The 14,078-nt window shown below is 44.6% G+C and overlaps 1 protein-coding gene across 1 annotated transcript in view; it reads right to left on the reverse strand.

Moving 5' to 3' along the window:
• Positions 1–10,498, reverse strand: part of CACNG3 (calcium voltage-gated channel auxiliary subunit gamma 3) — an 82,885-nt gene extending 72,387 nt beyond the window's left edge. Inside the window, exon 1 of the mRNA XM_047714033.1 lies at positions 9,278–10,498. Within this exon, the coding sequence (XP_047569989.1) occupies positions 9,278–9,488 (211 nt within the window). The 5' untranslated portion in view covers positions 9,489–10,498. The remainder of the gene's footprint in view (positions 1–9,277) is intronic.
• Between the last annotated feature and the right edge of the window lie 3,580 nt (positions 10,499–14,078).

Consider the following 14,078-nt stretch of genomic DNA (forward strand, 5'->3'; position numbering starts at 1 on the left):
CTCTCCTTCTGCAGCTTCCTTGGATGTAGCCCCCAGGATCTCTATGGATGCCCCACCTGTTTGCTGATTCCAGGAGGAAGGCCAGGTATGCCCTGGACATGGGTCCTCTCATGCAAACCTCGTGGGCTGGAGAGCTGCTAGTCTCGCCTTAACCGTTCTCCATCCTTTTAGAGCAAGCCTCTGCAGACCCTTAAAATGTGAGTCAAATCCTGATCACTTCTTCTTCATCTCTGCTTTTCTTTCCAATTTTCACCAGCTCCTCTGCTTCCTGCCCCTGAAGTGTTAATGCTCCTTAGGGTTTTGTCACTTTCCCTCTTCATACCCACTGGGTCCCCTCTGGCACACCTTGTGTACTTCTACATCTTCAATTCCCACCTTTGTTTGGGAGATCCTCACATCATGCCAGCTTTCACCTCTGCCCTAGGCTCTACTTTAGTGTTTCTTAACATTTTTGGAGGATGAGTCTATCTCCATAAAAGCACCCATTTCCAGAATATTTGTCTTATATTTTCATGAGCTTGCTGAACCTTATCCACAGAGCAAATAGAGGGGGGATTTCTATCTGACTCCCAATAGCAATTGCCTCTTTTTTGGTGGACGTCTATTTCTTCACCCTCGCTTGGTGACCACGTCTGATCGAGTCTACCTTCACCCTCTCTCTGATGTCCTGTTCTTTTCATTACCATCAGAACACTGGCTCCCAAAGTTTTCCCCTCTGGTGGGCCCGGACAGACGTCGGTCCCTGTGTACCAGGACAGGGGCTGCATTTTCCTGGAACCCTTTACAAGGGAGGGATCTCACGGACTTTCTTTCAACCTCTCCATGTCTCAGGAAAAACTAAAATAGTACTAATTGGGCAAAGAGCTAAGTGCAAGTTCCACAGGAAAGAGAAGAGGACTCACAGAACACCTGGTCAGATGAAGAGTCTAGGATAAAGGCAAATAGTACAAAAAAAACCCCACCACCGCCGCCCCAACAACCAATATTCTCAGGAAAACAAAGGGTACTTCTAGAAATAAAACGTTATTATAGATTCCTCCATGCCTCTCCACTGAGATATAACAGGAGTTGGCAAACTTTACTTCTTCTGTAAAGGGCCAGACAGTAAATATTTTAGGCTTTGCAGGCCAAGCAGCAAAAACTGAGGATACTATATGTTATACATATATAACAAGAGAGAAAACAAATTTCCATAGAATTTTTATTGGCAACAGGCAGAAGTATAGATGCTAAAATGTGGATTTCTCATCATTTTTATGTGTCACGAAATACTATTGGATATTATTTAATTTTTTCCAACTACTTAAAAATGCAAAATATTCTTAGCCTGTGGGTTGTACAAAAATTGTCCATGGGCTGAATTTGGTTATAGTTTGCCAACCCCCGAGATACGATTATGGATCACAGTAGATATACACCACTGGGTTTCCAACTTTAGAATTTTAGAGACAAAACATGATGACATATACCCTGTTTATTGAAGAATCTCCAATTAGTGGAATATGAACGCTTAACTGTTTTATTTTTAGCTTTCAGCTGTGTTATATCCAATCCCTCATTTCCTTAATGCCATTTTGGGTGGAGGTTCTAACTTTCCACTCACTTTTGCCTGTTAAAACTTCCAGATTGCAATGCGTTCTCTCTACCCATCCCTCTTCGCGGTTCTAGCGCCTTTGGTGTGTTGTGGCAGGGAGAAGGAAGGAAAAAGAAATGGCCAAAATGTCACTTTACTTAGCTCGGTGAGTCTGCAAACCTTTACTGTCTGTTGTTACCACTTCCCCAGCCAACACTGATTGTCAGGGTTCTCTTCGTGACAGGGGTCGACATGTTGACTGACTTTTGGAGGCACCTGCATTGGTGATTGGAGAACCCTAGGGGGCCTTCCCACGGCAACTTCCCTCCCCCATGTGGGATATTGGAGTCTGAGCCAGTCTCTTCCATCCCCCTTTGGTACCCCCATCACTGGTAACTCATGGCGCCATGCTGGGGGACCTGCTGTTGAACGATACAGTACCCTGTGAACATTTTTTAAAGGTCCTCTTTCCTTTGGATGGACTCAGCTCTGGGTCAAGGTGGATGGTTTGGGGAATGGGGTGGGGGCTCACTCTCAGTCCCTGTTTCACCCCTAGATCCAGCAGCCCTATGCAGGGCAACATCATCATGACGTTGTATAGCTTTGACTGGGGTCTTCTTGCCTAATGGGCTTCTCTCTTGGGTGGGATACTGCCCAAATGGTTCAAACTTAGCCCTTCACTACCAGTTCCACACAACCTGTAGAACCTCCCCATTCCACAAAGGCAGCCCCATTGCTATTCCGTCTCTCAGCCTCCTTATTGAAGTAGCCAGAGGAGCAGGCTCCAACCCAGGAATGTGATGCCAGTCTCTCTTTTTTAGCAGGTGCCCTCAATCATTGTGAATGATTCTTCTTGGAGCCACAGGCAACTCACTGAGGAAACACAAGTTTTGGGAGAAATGGTGGTGGCATAAGAAAGCTAGCTTATCATTTGTCTTTGCAAATGGTTGTTGTCTAAAAAGGATGTCAGTGGACTACTGGTCAATGTATTATTTTTTTTTAAAGATTTTTATTTATTTATTTGACAGAGAGAGATCACAAGTAGGCGGAGAGGCAGGCAGAGAGAGAGAGGGAAGCAGGCTTCTCGCTGAGCAGAGAGCCCGATGTGGGACTCGATCCCAGGACCCTGAGATCATGACCTGAGCCGAAGGCAGCGGCTTAACCCACTGAGCCACCCAGGCGCCCTGGTCAATGTATTATTTAGAAGTATGAAGGAATGAAGGGACCACAAGAAGCACAGGAATAGAAACAGTTGATAGAGCTTGCTACTATGTGTCTTCATTTTACAGGCAAGGAAACTCATGCTCAGAGGTGAAGCAACTTCCCAGGCATTGCAACCAATAAACACCAGGACCCAGTTAAGAACCCAGTCCACCTGACCTCAAGACCCCTGCTGTTCTCCCATAGTCTCTGTGGTCAGAGAACAGTTCCCAAATTATTAAAGGCCCATTTGCTCCTATGATGAAAAATTGGGCTCTGGCAGGGTCATGTGGATGGAGGAAAACACAAAACAACTTTGGAGTCTTGTGGGAGTCTCTTTAACCTCAGAAACATTGGTTTCACTGGGGGTGCTTCCACATGTCAGAGTATAATTTTTAAATAGTTAGAAACATCATTTTCCTAAAATATACAAAGAGCTCATGTCAAGTTTAATTCAACTCATCAATGAGAGAACTAGCAGAATGACAAAGCTAGTTCAAAGGAGGATGTTATATATATTTTTCAGGGAAAAAAAATTCTGAAGTAAGATTGTCAAGTTAGATGTAAAACTGATTCATGTCCTCGAGGGAGGGCAATAAATCTACATTTGAGCTTATCTCTTCTGATGAGCAGAAATAATTTGCACCTCTAATGAGCAAATTCACATGCATCTTTCCAAATTTTCTACAAGTAAGCATCTAACTACACCACTGGCCCTTTATCTATAATAAAACTAAGTCAAACAAAATTACATTTCTCTAAAGAATCAGATGACCCCTCTGATAAGATTGTTAGACACTGCTCCAAGAGAACATTCAAAGGACACAGTCATCTTTTTTGTGGGTTTCTTTTCTTCTCTTAGTTTTTCTTGATGCACACTAGTAACCCACACTGGTCACCATGTTAATAACCCACACTACCAAGGTTGCATTACCCAACCTTGGAATGCAGATCCCTTGCCTTTCTTCCAATTCAGAAAATAAAATTTCAAGTGATGAAGTGAACAGAATTATTTTCAAATCATCTACTTCTTAAGATGGGTAGAATCTTTGAGTCTGAAGGTAGATGGCTGGGTTTGAGATAGAAAGAAGAGGAGTAGGTCTTTTCAACCAATGATGGAAGTAGGAATAAGATTCAGAATTTTTAATCACAGGTAGGACGTGAGACCAGCCAGTCAGAACGGATGTTTCCATAGCACTGGGTCGGGATCACGATGGCCTCTGTTGGGCCGGGTCTTAACCCTTTACTGGGCAGATCTCATAGATGTCTGGGAGGTTCCAGAATAAGCTAGGGTAGCTATAGTGGTGGTGGAAGGGGGAGGGTTGATGGGGGACTTGGGCCAGATGCTGTTTACCAAGAAGTAGGCAAGTATTTCAACATTTTAGCAAGCAATATGGCTATACAGACATGTTCTGGTTGAATGTTATCATGCTCACACCTCAACCTCTGCCACCTCCCCAATCCTGACTGGTCCCACAAACACAGGCATAGTCATTCACCCACATTCTGCCTTAAGACTCCAGTCCACTTCTCTCCTCTATTTACCTCTTGGGCTTTAGAAGCAAAGAGGAACCATGCAGGGAAAGGAACAGGGACAAGGTCAAGAGTAGGGAAGAGAGTCAGAGCATTCTGCACCCCCATCTAAGGGAAGGTGCAGCATCAGATGTAAGAGGAGAGGAGCGGAAGTGACTACTCAGTACTGTTGCTAAGCTGTAGAGGTAGAGCAGTGCTCCCAACAGACAAGGATCCCTGTCCTTCTCTTCTACTGGAGGGAGATAGGAAATATGAAAAGTGTATGAGTTACCGTATGTGAGAGCACTCAGCACGGGGCTCGGCACATAGGAAATACTCAACCACAGTTATGTCCTTCTCTTATCCCTGTCCTTAATCACATCTTTGCAGCTTCCCCAAAGGCTTCTGAACACATAAATAAAGCTGCAACCCCATCTGGCTGAAAAAGTCAACCATCTGGAGATTTGGAAATATGGGGGAACTTCTAATGACTGGCTAATTTTTTTTTTCAGGTTTTCAGCCAGATGTTTGATGTCGTCCAGGCCCATCTGTAGAAGAAATAGCAGCTTATGGAAACTCTTTTCCATAATTTTAAGTTCCTTGTCCTAAAAGCTAAGTGGGCTTTATTTTCTTAGTCAGCATTTTTTAAAAAATGAACTGAAAAAGTGATCATTGACTAATGGACAACAATTCAGGAATAAAATAGGGAAATAACAGAAATTTGGATTAAAAGGGCCTTTAAACTGGCAGCCCATGGGTGAAATTCAATGACGAGAAAAGTTTGGGCTGGCAGACAGTGCAATTTAAAAAAGTTAATTTAGTTGGCCACATTTTAAAACTTAAGTGATTTTACACGTGGCTTTTAAATATTTGGAATATTGGGATGAATTTGGCACTCATTTCCCCAAAGTAAAAATCAACTCAAGATATATAGTAATTGTCCCTTGGATGGGGGCTTGTGTTCTCTGGTTTGCCTCAGTCCCCACCATTCTCTGTTGCCCCCCACACAGAGACCATGTTTCAGTTACCATATATCTTCTCAAGTGCAGTGACTTTCCCCCCATAGAACCTAGTTAAGAGGAGAGTGAGATGCTTGTTTCAACTGTTATGTTACCTGCCTCGTCCACCTGGACACTGGGATTTGTTCACTCCCTAACCTTATCTGAAACTTCCATTTCAGAACTGGATAAACTGAGGCCCAAAGGAGGAAAAGAACATGCACAATTCCTGTAACCGGCAGTGACAGAAAGGCGGCGAGAGCTCAGGGTCCCTTGCTACCAGGCCAGTGGGGTCTTTGCACTCTGTAAATACATCACTTTGCTTGAGTCTAGGGCTCCAAGGGGTCTTATCCATGGGGGAAATCGTACACCAAACAATGTTCTCATTCAAATCCACATGCTGTCATTGAAAACACGCAGCAAGTTGGGGCTCTACTTTGTGAATGCCTCGCGTGCTTTACAGATACAGATAATGAGTCAGGTTTTCTGAATGTGGGTGTCTCTACATAGGTCAATTGTTTCTTCATTCAAAATATGTCCTTTGCCATCTCCAAGTCTGTGCCTGTCTGATGTCTCCTGCACCCCTGCAGATGAGGCACAGGCATGCTGAGTGTTCTGGGACCTGAGGCTTCTGAATGGAAAAACCCTGTGCCTGGGCATTCTCACAAGCTAATGTTTGTACCAGTAGCAACCTATCCACTGGAGCATGAATTAATGTGCTCTAGCAAATGCTCTGAGAAGCAACATGGTTTACGTGAAGGAGTGCCTGCTGGGTTTGGGTATGTGACCTCAGGCAGGAATGGTCCTCTCTCCAGGCCTCAGTTTCCTCACCTATAAAACCAGGACAATAATAATAATACCTCCATCAATGAGCTCCTCCGAAGAGGAAAAAGTTAATTTTTCAAAATTGTCAGAACAGAGCTAGCACAGAGTAAGTACTAAATATAAATGACATTCTGGTGAGTTATAGAAATGAAAACTGGAAACATCCCTTCTCTCCTTTGAGCGATGTGATCCTTCTTAGCACATGCAGTGTTGCCAGGCCCATTGTAAATACTCAATACGTGTTGGCTTTAACATCAGAATTGCTTGGATGAGTTTCAGAAAATTCAGATTCACCACAGACCTATGGAAGCAGAGAATCTAGTTGTGAGGCCTAATAATCTTTTTTTTTTTTTAATGCTCCCTATGTGATTCTGATGACTACCCAAGTTTGGAAACACTGATGTAGTTTCCTTATTCTTGAATATCTTTGGTGGTAGAGAACCCATACCTCTTAAAGCTCTCTACTCCACATTGCATGGTTATTCATACTGAGGTAAAACCTATTTTCTTCTAGATCTTACTTCTACCCCCTGGAGGCCACACAGAACATTTCAAATCTCTTTCCCACATGACAACTCTTCAGATATTTGCAGACAGCTGTCATGTCCCTCCTGAGCATTCTCTTTTGGACAAAAGAGCCACATTCTCTCATGGCTCTTAAAAAAGTGTGGATGAACCGATTCTTCTAATTTGATATCAGGGAACACTGAGCTGCAAGACCTCCAGTTACTCTTTGACAGTAAAGGACCAGAAGAGTGAGGATGTTGAGACTCTAGGAGATACTGAATGAGAGACGGGGATACACCTTTACTCCAGAGGATGGATTCTGCCTACTGCATGCAAGAAATCAGAGGTTCCTGAAATTCCTTGCACACTTGATATATTCAGTACCTGAAGAAAAACCTTGGCTCAGATGCCAGCCAAGGCCCAGCTAAGTGTTGGTTCCATGGGTGTACACATAGCTAAAAATTCGCTGTGACTCATTAAAGTTACTGTATTTAATACTTCAAAAAATGTAAAAAAAAATATGGCTGAGCCAAACTGCATGAAGACTGCAACAAATTTTCTCAAAAGAATTCACCTGACCAAGAGCATATCTTGGATGCATCCAGTTCCATCTTGATTCAAATTCTCACTTCTCCCACTAAGCCCACAGAATGCCTGGGTGGGGTTCCAATTCTTTGTACAAACTGTGGGTGTAGGACATGATGTTGGAGAAAAGAGAAACCATCAGTTGAAAGATTCTGAGAAAGGATTTAGGGATTTTAGGCCCTAATAGGGGAAGCAAAAATTAGTGTTTAATTGTACATTCCCAGGTTTTGTTCCAAGAGTCAGAAGAACCGGAGATAACTGAAACATGGTTTACATATATACCTTGTTTGGCTCAGATTTTTTATGTCATTCTTAGAACCACGTAGATATCAAGACATCCACCAAATCACAGCTTTACAAAAGGTAATTCAAATCTTTGTTGTCAATAGGGGAAAGAGAATTATGGAATTTCCCCAAGGTAAATGACTTCACCACATCTGATCACCAGTGATTACAAATATTAAATTTCTGTCAATGTTTGGGAAAGAATTGTTCTAAAATTTCCATTGGTACACTGGATACACTAAGAGCTTTGGATAGTGCTAATTCGTGATGACCTATTCCAAAGTAATCTTTTCCCAGATTGATAAGCGTGGGTTGGAGGAGGTAAATGTCTTAGCCAAGGTCACACAGATAGTTTGCAACACTACTCAGGTCTTCTGACTTCAAACACAGTGATCCCTGTTGCATTTAAAGTAGTCTTTTCCTACCTGGGATTTCCACCAGTTGCAGATTTGTGTTGGAAACAGAATCGATTATAGTAGTGCTAGTCAGGAGAGCAGTTGTTCAGACTGTCAGGACATGGGAAGAAGGCCAAGGAATGATGCAATATTACACTAGCAAGTGATGTCATAGCATGATTTCCTAAGTGATTTACATAAATGCAAGTTCTCAAAAAGCCCTGACAAATGCCAGCCAGTGGGAATGCAGGCATGGAGAACCAATGACAAACAGGGAAGGGCAACATACAGGAAACCCAGATTTCCTTGCTCATCACTGTGACAAGCTTCACAGATTGCTCAGAAGCCTGAGAAAACTCCCTTCTGCCCCTCTAATCCAGTGCCTTCCCTCAGGCACATAAGCTCGAAAGAGCGTTGATTTTCTTCTCTTTTTATTTACTACCACTGACATTCAGGCATTGCCCAGCGCTGCTGAGAGTGACTTCTGGTGTAGTGAAAGCAAGTTGAATAGTGAGACAGGCTACCCAAGAGCTTGACATTCTAAAAATTGGTCTGTCCTCTTCATTATAATTTAGAGCAAATTCTCAATTTTTAAAATTAGAAACTGTGATTTTTGGAGAATCGATCTTATGCAAATGTCACGAAAATATATTTGTTGAGTTTGGAGATGATTTAAGTAAGAAGACAGGTGGATATCAAATACTAACACTCCAGTTTTGCTTTGATCCCAAACAGTGAATGAAACATGTATTAATAAGGAAGTTTTGCTAAAAGGTGTCTGTGCATGTGTGTGTGTGTGTGTGTGTGTGTGTGTGTGTGTGTGTGTGTGTGTGTAGGGGTTCACATATGTTAGTCTGGTTGGCAATGCAAGTTCATGAAAATATCTACTTAGAACTCAGAAGAAACTGTTAAGACTATGTTAGAAATAAGGAAATAGCTCAGAGTGTGCCAGCCTAGCTCACAGTCTCTCTCTCCATCTCTCCCTCCCTCTCTCTCTCTTCCTTCCTCTCTCTTCCTCGCTCCCTCTCCCCCATCCCCCACTGAAATGCAATTTAAGCAGAGCCAAAGACCCCATCACAAGCCACAGATCAAAGCAGTTCACAATATGCTTAGGAATTTTGGATCTGGAGACTTTGCTCAACTGCAGAAGCTGCTTAAGAGTACCACAAAATTTCATCTCCTGAAGCTTAAACCAAAAACAATCAACAAGACCCAACCTCTTCATCCCACACAGCATTAGTCTTGCCGGAACAATCTGGACATCTGCACATTCTCAGCAATAATGCAAACTATTCCTCTCTCCCCAGCACTGCCTCCATCTCCCCCAAACACCCACTGGAATATCAGAATATCAGAAACTGCATTATTTAGGGCCATTGAGAGGAATTTGTAAATACCTTCCAGGCAGCAGGTCCTCCACAGCCCCGAATGGGTCATTACTTCTTCATTCTTCCTGCTGGTTTCATTATCACTTGTAGATTTAGTCCTGCACACACCTCTGGAATATAACCAGTAGTCCGTGCCCACTGCAATGGTCATTAAACTAAAAGCTGCGAAGGCTCCCACAGTGGTGATCAACATCTGGATACCTCTGTCACACATCCTCATAATTCTTCATGGTACTCTGGATGGCTGGGGGTTGGAGCGGTAGGTTCAATGCCAGAGGGGAAAATCACTCTGCAGCTGGGTAACCTAGGGCAGGCTCTTCCAAAAATTCGGGTCTCCTTTTGTCAGCATCCACAGAGACTTTGGGAAAGCTGGGATTTCCTGTCTGGAGCTCTCTCCGGTTCCCTGGGTCGCCTATGGCCCTTGGAAGGGTGCAGGTTCCAGGGGGTTGGTCCACATCACTGCTGCCTTCTGAGGATCCCTGGGTTCCTTTCATTCCTCAGGAGCTTGGTAAAGATGAGGGTCCGTGCAGGGCATGGCTCCGGAGCCTGGAGCTGCCAGCTTGGTTTGAGATGCGCCTGGCTCCTCACAGCCCCGGGAGACTCTAGGCAAAGAAATCCAGAGAGGTTTATGTGTGTGTGTGTGCGTGCGTGCGTGTGTGTGCGAGCGCGTGTGCTGGGGGTGAGGGCGGATGGCAAAAAATAGCACTGCTGGGAGGCGAGTCGCTGAGAAGAGTGTTCATTGCTTCCCCAGCCTCCCAGGAAAGCTCTCCTCCTGCTCCTGACACCCCCGCTCAAACTGGAGAAAAGACAGAGTCCTGGGGCGGGGGCCGGGCGGTTTCATCTGAGGGCAAAGGTCCGCGGGGCTGAAGGGACAGCTCCCGCCGGTTGCCCCGCCTTCGCCTCCCTAACGCCCAGGCTTTAGGTCCATGGTGCTGAAGGGACGGCTCCCCCGCCGCAGCTGCCGTGGCACCCCCGCCTTTCCAGCGCCCCGGGCTAGAGACCCGGCGAGCAGAACGGTCGGACCTCCCTCCCGCCGCCCCTTCCCCCGTCCCTTCCCAGGCCAGCTAGCCGGCTCGGCTCTGCCTAGTCAATCCCACGCTCGGCGTAAAGTTTCCGGAGCCCACGGCAGTCGGCGCCCCGGCTCGTCGGTGCTGCAGCACCGCCCAGTTCCTCCGCTCCCGCAAGGGTTAAGGAAAGGGGAAGGGGAAAGAAGCCCGCAGCGCACTCAGGCGCGCTCTCAGCTCCCACCCAGCGCGGCGTTTTCCCCCCACCAATGAGCCAGGCAAGTTTGCCTTTTGCTGCGGGCGCCGCTGGAGCCCACTGGGGGGGGAAGACCGGAGTCTTCTTAAAGGGACCGGCGACTCCGGGCGACGGAGCTGTGTCTCCCTTGGGCGGGTAAAAAGTATTGTCACAGGCACATCTGTGTATAGTCTGTCTCAATTTGATTCCCCAGAAAACAAACCAATATGTCTACCCTCCTTTCTCTGGAGCTCCGGTTTACACCAGAGACAACGTGCTCTGATCAGACCCGGAACCGTTCATATACATATGATCATGTATTCCTAAAAGACAGAAGGGACTGAAATGTGTATGGACTCTGGTGTACACATATCACAGGTTTGGGGCGACGGGGTGTGAAATACTGGTCTCTGAATACACCTCATATATTTTAATATTCTTACACTTTTTGTGTGTGTTGGGGGTGGGGATGGATTCAAGGTGGGAGAGTCAATGAAAATGTCAGATTCTTTCCAAAGGTCTCTAGAATGTTCATTTGTTAGCATCTTTTTCTAAGTTAGACCATGAAGCAGGTCAAACCAGGTCTGCTTTCCTTGTTAGTCCAAAGTGCAAATGCCATTGCACACTTGAAAGCTAATGCGACTCTCCCTTTGGAAATAGTCAGTGTTGCAAAGAATCAGCACTCGGCAGTCTTTCTATTACTATGTACTCTGGCTTATACATGAACGCACACTGAGCTAAGGACAGTCCACAGAATGCCTTTATTATTATTTTCCTATGGCATGATGGGAGGGATACCCAGAGGCCAGTTTTTGGAATTGAGGCTGCTTGGGTTGCTTCTGAGATGTGTCCGATGCCAGCTGTCATGTTTGAGTGTTATTTAACTGGACAAAAAAAAAAAAAAATGGGAGGTCATCACACATAGAGTCTCCCGGTGCCATCTCTGGCTATCTGTCGGGGAGCTTCTATGCAGATGACTGAGTAGTAGCAATATATCGAAGAGTTCTCAAATGTAGATCACAACTTCTAGTGACTTTGCTACTTTTTCTTCTTTGGTGTTGAGGTCACTTGAAGACTTGATTCTTGGTGGCAGATAAACATATCCATGCATACATAGATTTGAATATCCAGTTGCAGTGTTTAAATGTTAACCTGTGCTGTGTTCAATGCTGTTATGAGTTCTGAATGCCTGTGAATTTGTTGCAGAAGAAAAGGATGTATGCAAAAAAAAAAAAAAATATATATATATATATATATATATATATATATATATATATCTGTATGCAGTGTTGTGGGCCATGTGAATAGTTTTGCTGCAAATGCATAGCTGTGTGTGTGGGAGGGTAGGCATGCTCGTGTATAGGTATAGTGCATGTTTGTGCACCTGTATTCGTTTAATTGCATATGCATATATCATGGGTCATGAGCACTGCTTTATGGGCAGGAAGTAGAAATATGAAAACCCTGCCACATAACCAAAGTGGAACAGATAAACTCAGGCCTGTCTCACCTTACCCCCCAAAGAACAAGAGGAAACAATGGGGAAAGGTATCCAAGACCTTCTATAAGTTACTTAATTTTTTTCTTAAAAAAGAAAAACTTGCTTCCTATTAAAATGTTCTGCTTTGGCTTTTTTTTTTTTTTTTTTTTTTTTGGTAAAAAACTATCTGTATCTTGGAGGTGAACTTGATCTTTCCTGGGAGGTGCTATTAAATTTGTGAAATTTTCTGACCCTCCTCTTAGAAATTTAAATAATATAAAATACTTTAAAAATGGCCAAAAGAGGTGCCTGGGTGGCTCAGTGGGTTAAAGCCTCTGCCTTTGGTTCGGGTCATGATCCTGGGGTCCTGGGATGGAGCCCCGCATTGGGCTTTCTGCTCGGTGGGGAGCCTGCTTCCCCCCCCCACCCCCTGCTTCCCTCTCTGTACTTGTGATCTCTGTCTGTCATATAAATAAATAAAATCTTTTTTTTAAAAAATGGCCAAACAGCCATTCCAGGATCTGTTTCTTTCTTCCCTTACTTTAGTAAGGAAGAGAAAGTTCTTTTTTCGAAGAAGGACCATGTAGATGGAAGGTTAGTGGGCTCTGGGCTTAGGGAGAGTATGTTCCAGTCACTCCTTTCACCAGCCCTGCAGTAAAATGAGAGCAGCTTCAGCTCCACTCCACAGTTCTGTGGTATAAAGCCAGACAGACAAGGTGTTGTACTTGGGAGATTCAGCAGAAGGAACTGGGTAACCAAGTAGGATAGTGTGGGGTAGGGAGAGAAGGGTCAGGAGCTCAGGCAGATGGACGTGATTATTGTAGGTCAGGATGTAGACAGTTTTTCTGGAGGAGAGAAAGAGACAGAACTTTACACTGAGCCTTTGGCTTGGAAAGGCAGGATTACCCTTTGCAACTCCTGCTCAGGGCCAAAGCTGATCACAGAATGTAGGAAGTCCTGAGCCTGCATTTGGAGCAAGTCAGAACACCTGTCTGGAGTGGGAGTGTGGAGGTAGGGAGGCCATTAGTTAGTTCTCCATGATGACTCCCCACTTACTAGGGGGTGACCTCATCCTTTCATTCAATTGACTGTGTAGGCGGATATACTGGGGTGCGCGGAATCAGCCTGTAAGCCTAGATTTAATTGCTCATTTCTACCACTAGAGGGCTCTTTCACCAGATCAATCAGGGACCCAAGAGATTCAAAGCACTAGCTCTTACCAGGATGGGGCCAGGCCGCCTCTCTGTTTGAGGGTGATCCTTTCTGAACCTACTTTTGTGATGGGAAATTGGGAGGCACTGAAGTAGTTTAAAATTGATGTTGATTCTCTTATTAAGGCTGCTGCTTCTTCTTCTTCTTCTTCTTCTTCTTCTTCTTCTTCTTCTTCTTCTTCCTCCTCCTTTTTTTCTTTTTTATTGGACTTGTTAGCGGAGTAGCTGGCATGGACTACCGGCTTTTTTTCTGTGTATCCTTTTATATATTAGAGTCACTCTCAACACAGGAGGAGTCAGTGCCCCCGGAGGTGGTTGTGTCATTTGGGAAGGAGCGCTGACACTTGTTTCGATTCAATAAATGCTACTTGAATGCCCACCATGTGCAAGGCATAGCACTTGGGAGACCATGAAGATATGGTTCCTATCCCCGGAGGAGCCCACTATAGAGTAGGGGGTCTCTTGCTACTACAGTTGGCTGTAAACAGTGGAAACTCACTGGAGTTTGTTTAAGAATTTGGGGGGGGGTGTATAAGGATATAGTGGTGTTTCAAGGAACTGTAGGGCAAAGACAATCAGGTCTCAGCAAGGACTTGAAGTAAAAGCCATCAGAAGTCTAAGCAATCACTTCATTTTTCATCTCTGACTCTTGTTTTTTTGTTGAGAAAAGCTGTTTTGACTGAGTGCCTGGGTGGCTCCATTGGTTGAACATCTGACTCTTGATTTTGGCTCAGGTCATGATCTCAGGGTTGTGAGATTGAGCCCCGCCTGGGTCAGACTGCCTGAGACCCTCTCCCTCTGCCTGTCCCCCTGCTCTTTCTCTCTCTGGAATCAATAAATAAATTTACAAGAAAAGAGAAAATCATTTTACCTTCTCTAC

This window comes from Lutra lutra, chromosome 18, assembly GCF_902655055.1.
Source record: "Lutra lutra chromosome 18, mLutLut1.2, whole genome shotgun sequence".
In the NCBI taxonomy this organism is placed as follows: Eukaryota; Metazoa; Chordata; class Mammalia; order Carnivora; family Mustelidae; genus Lutra; species Lutra lutra.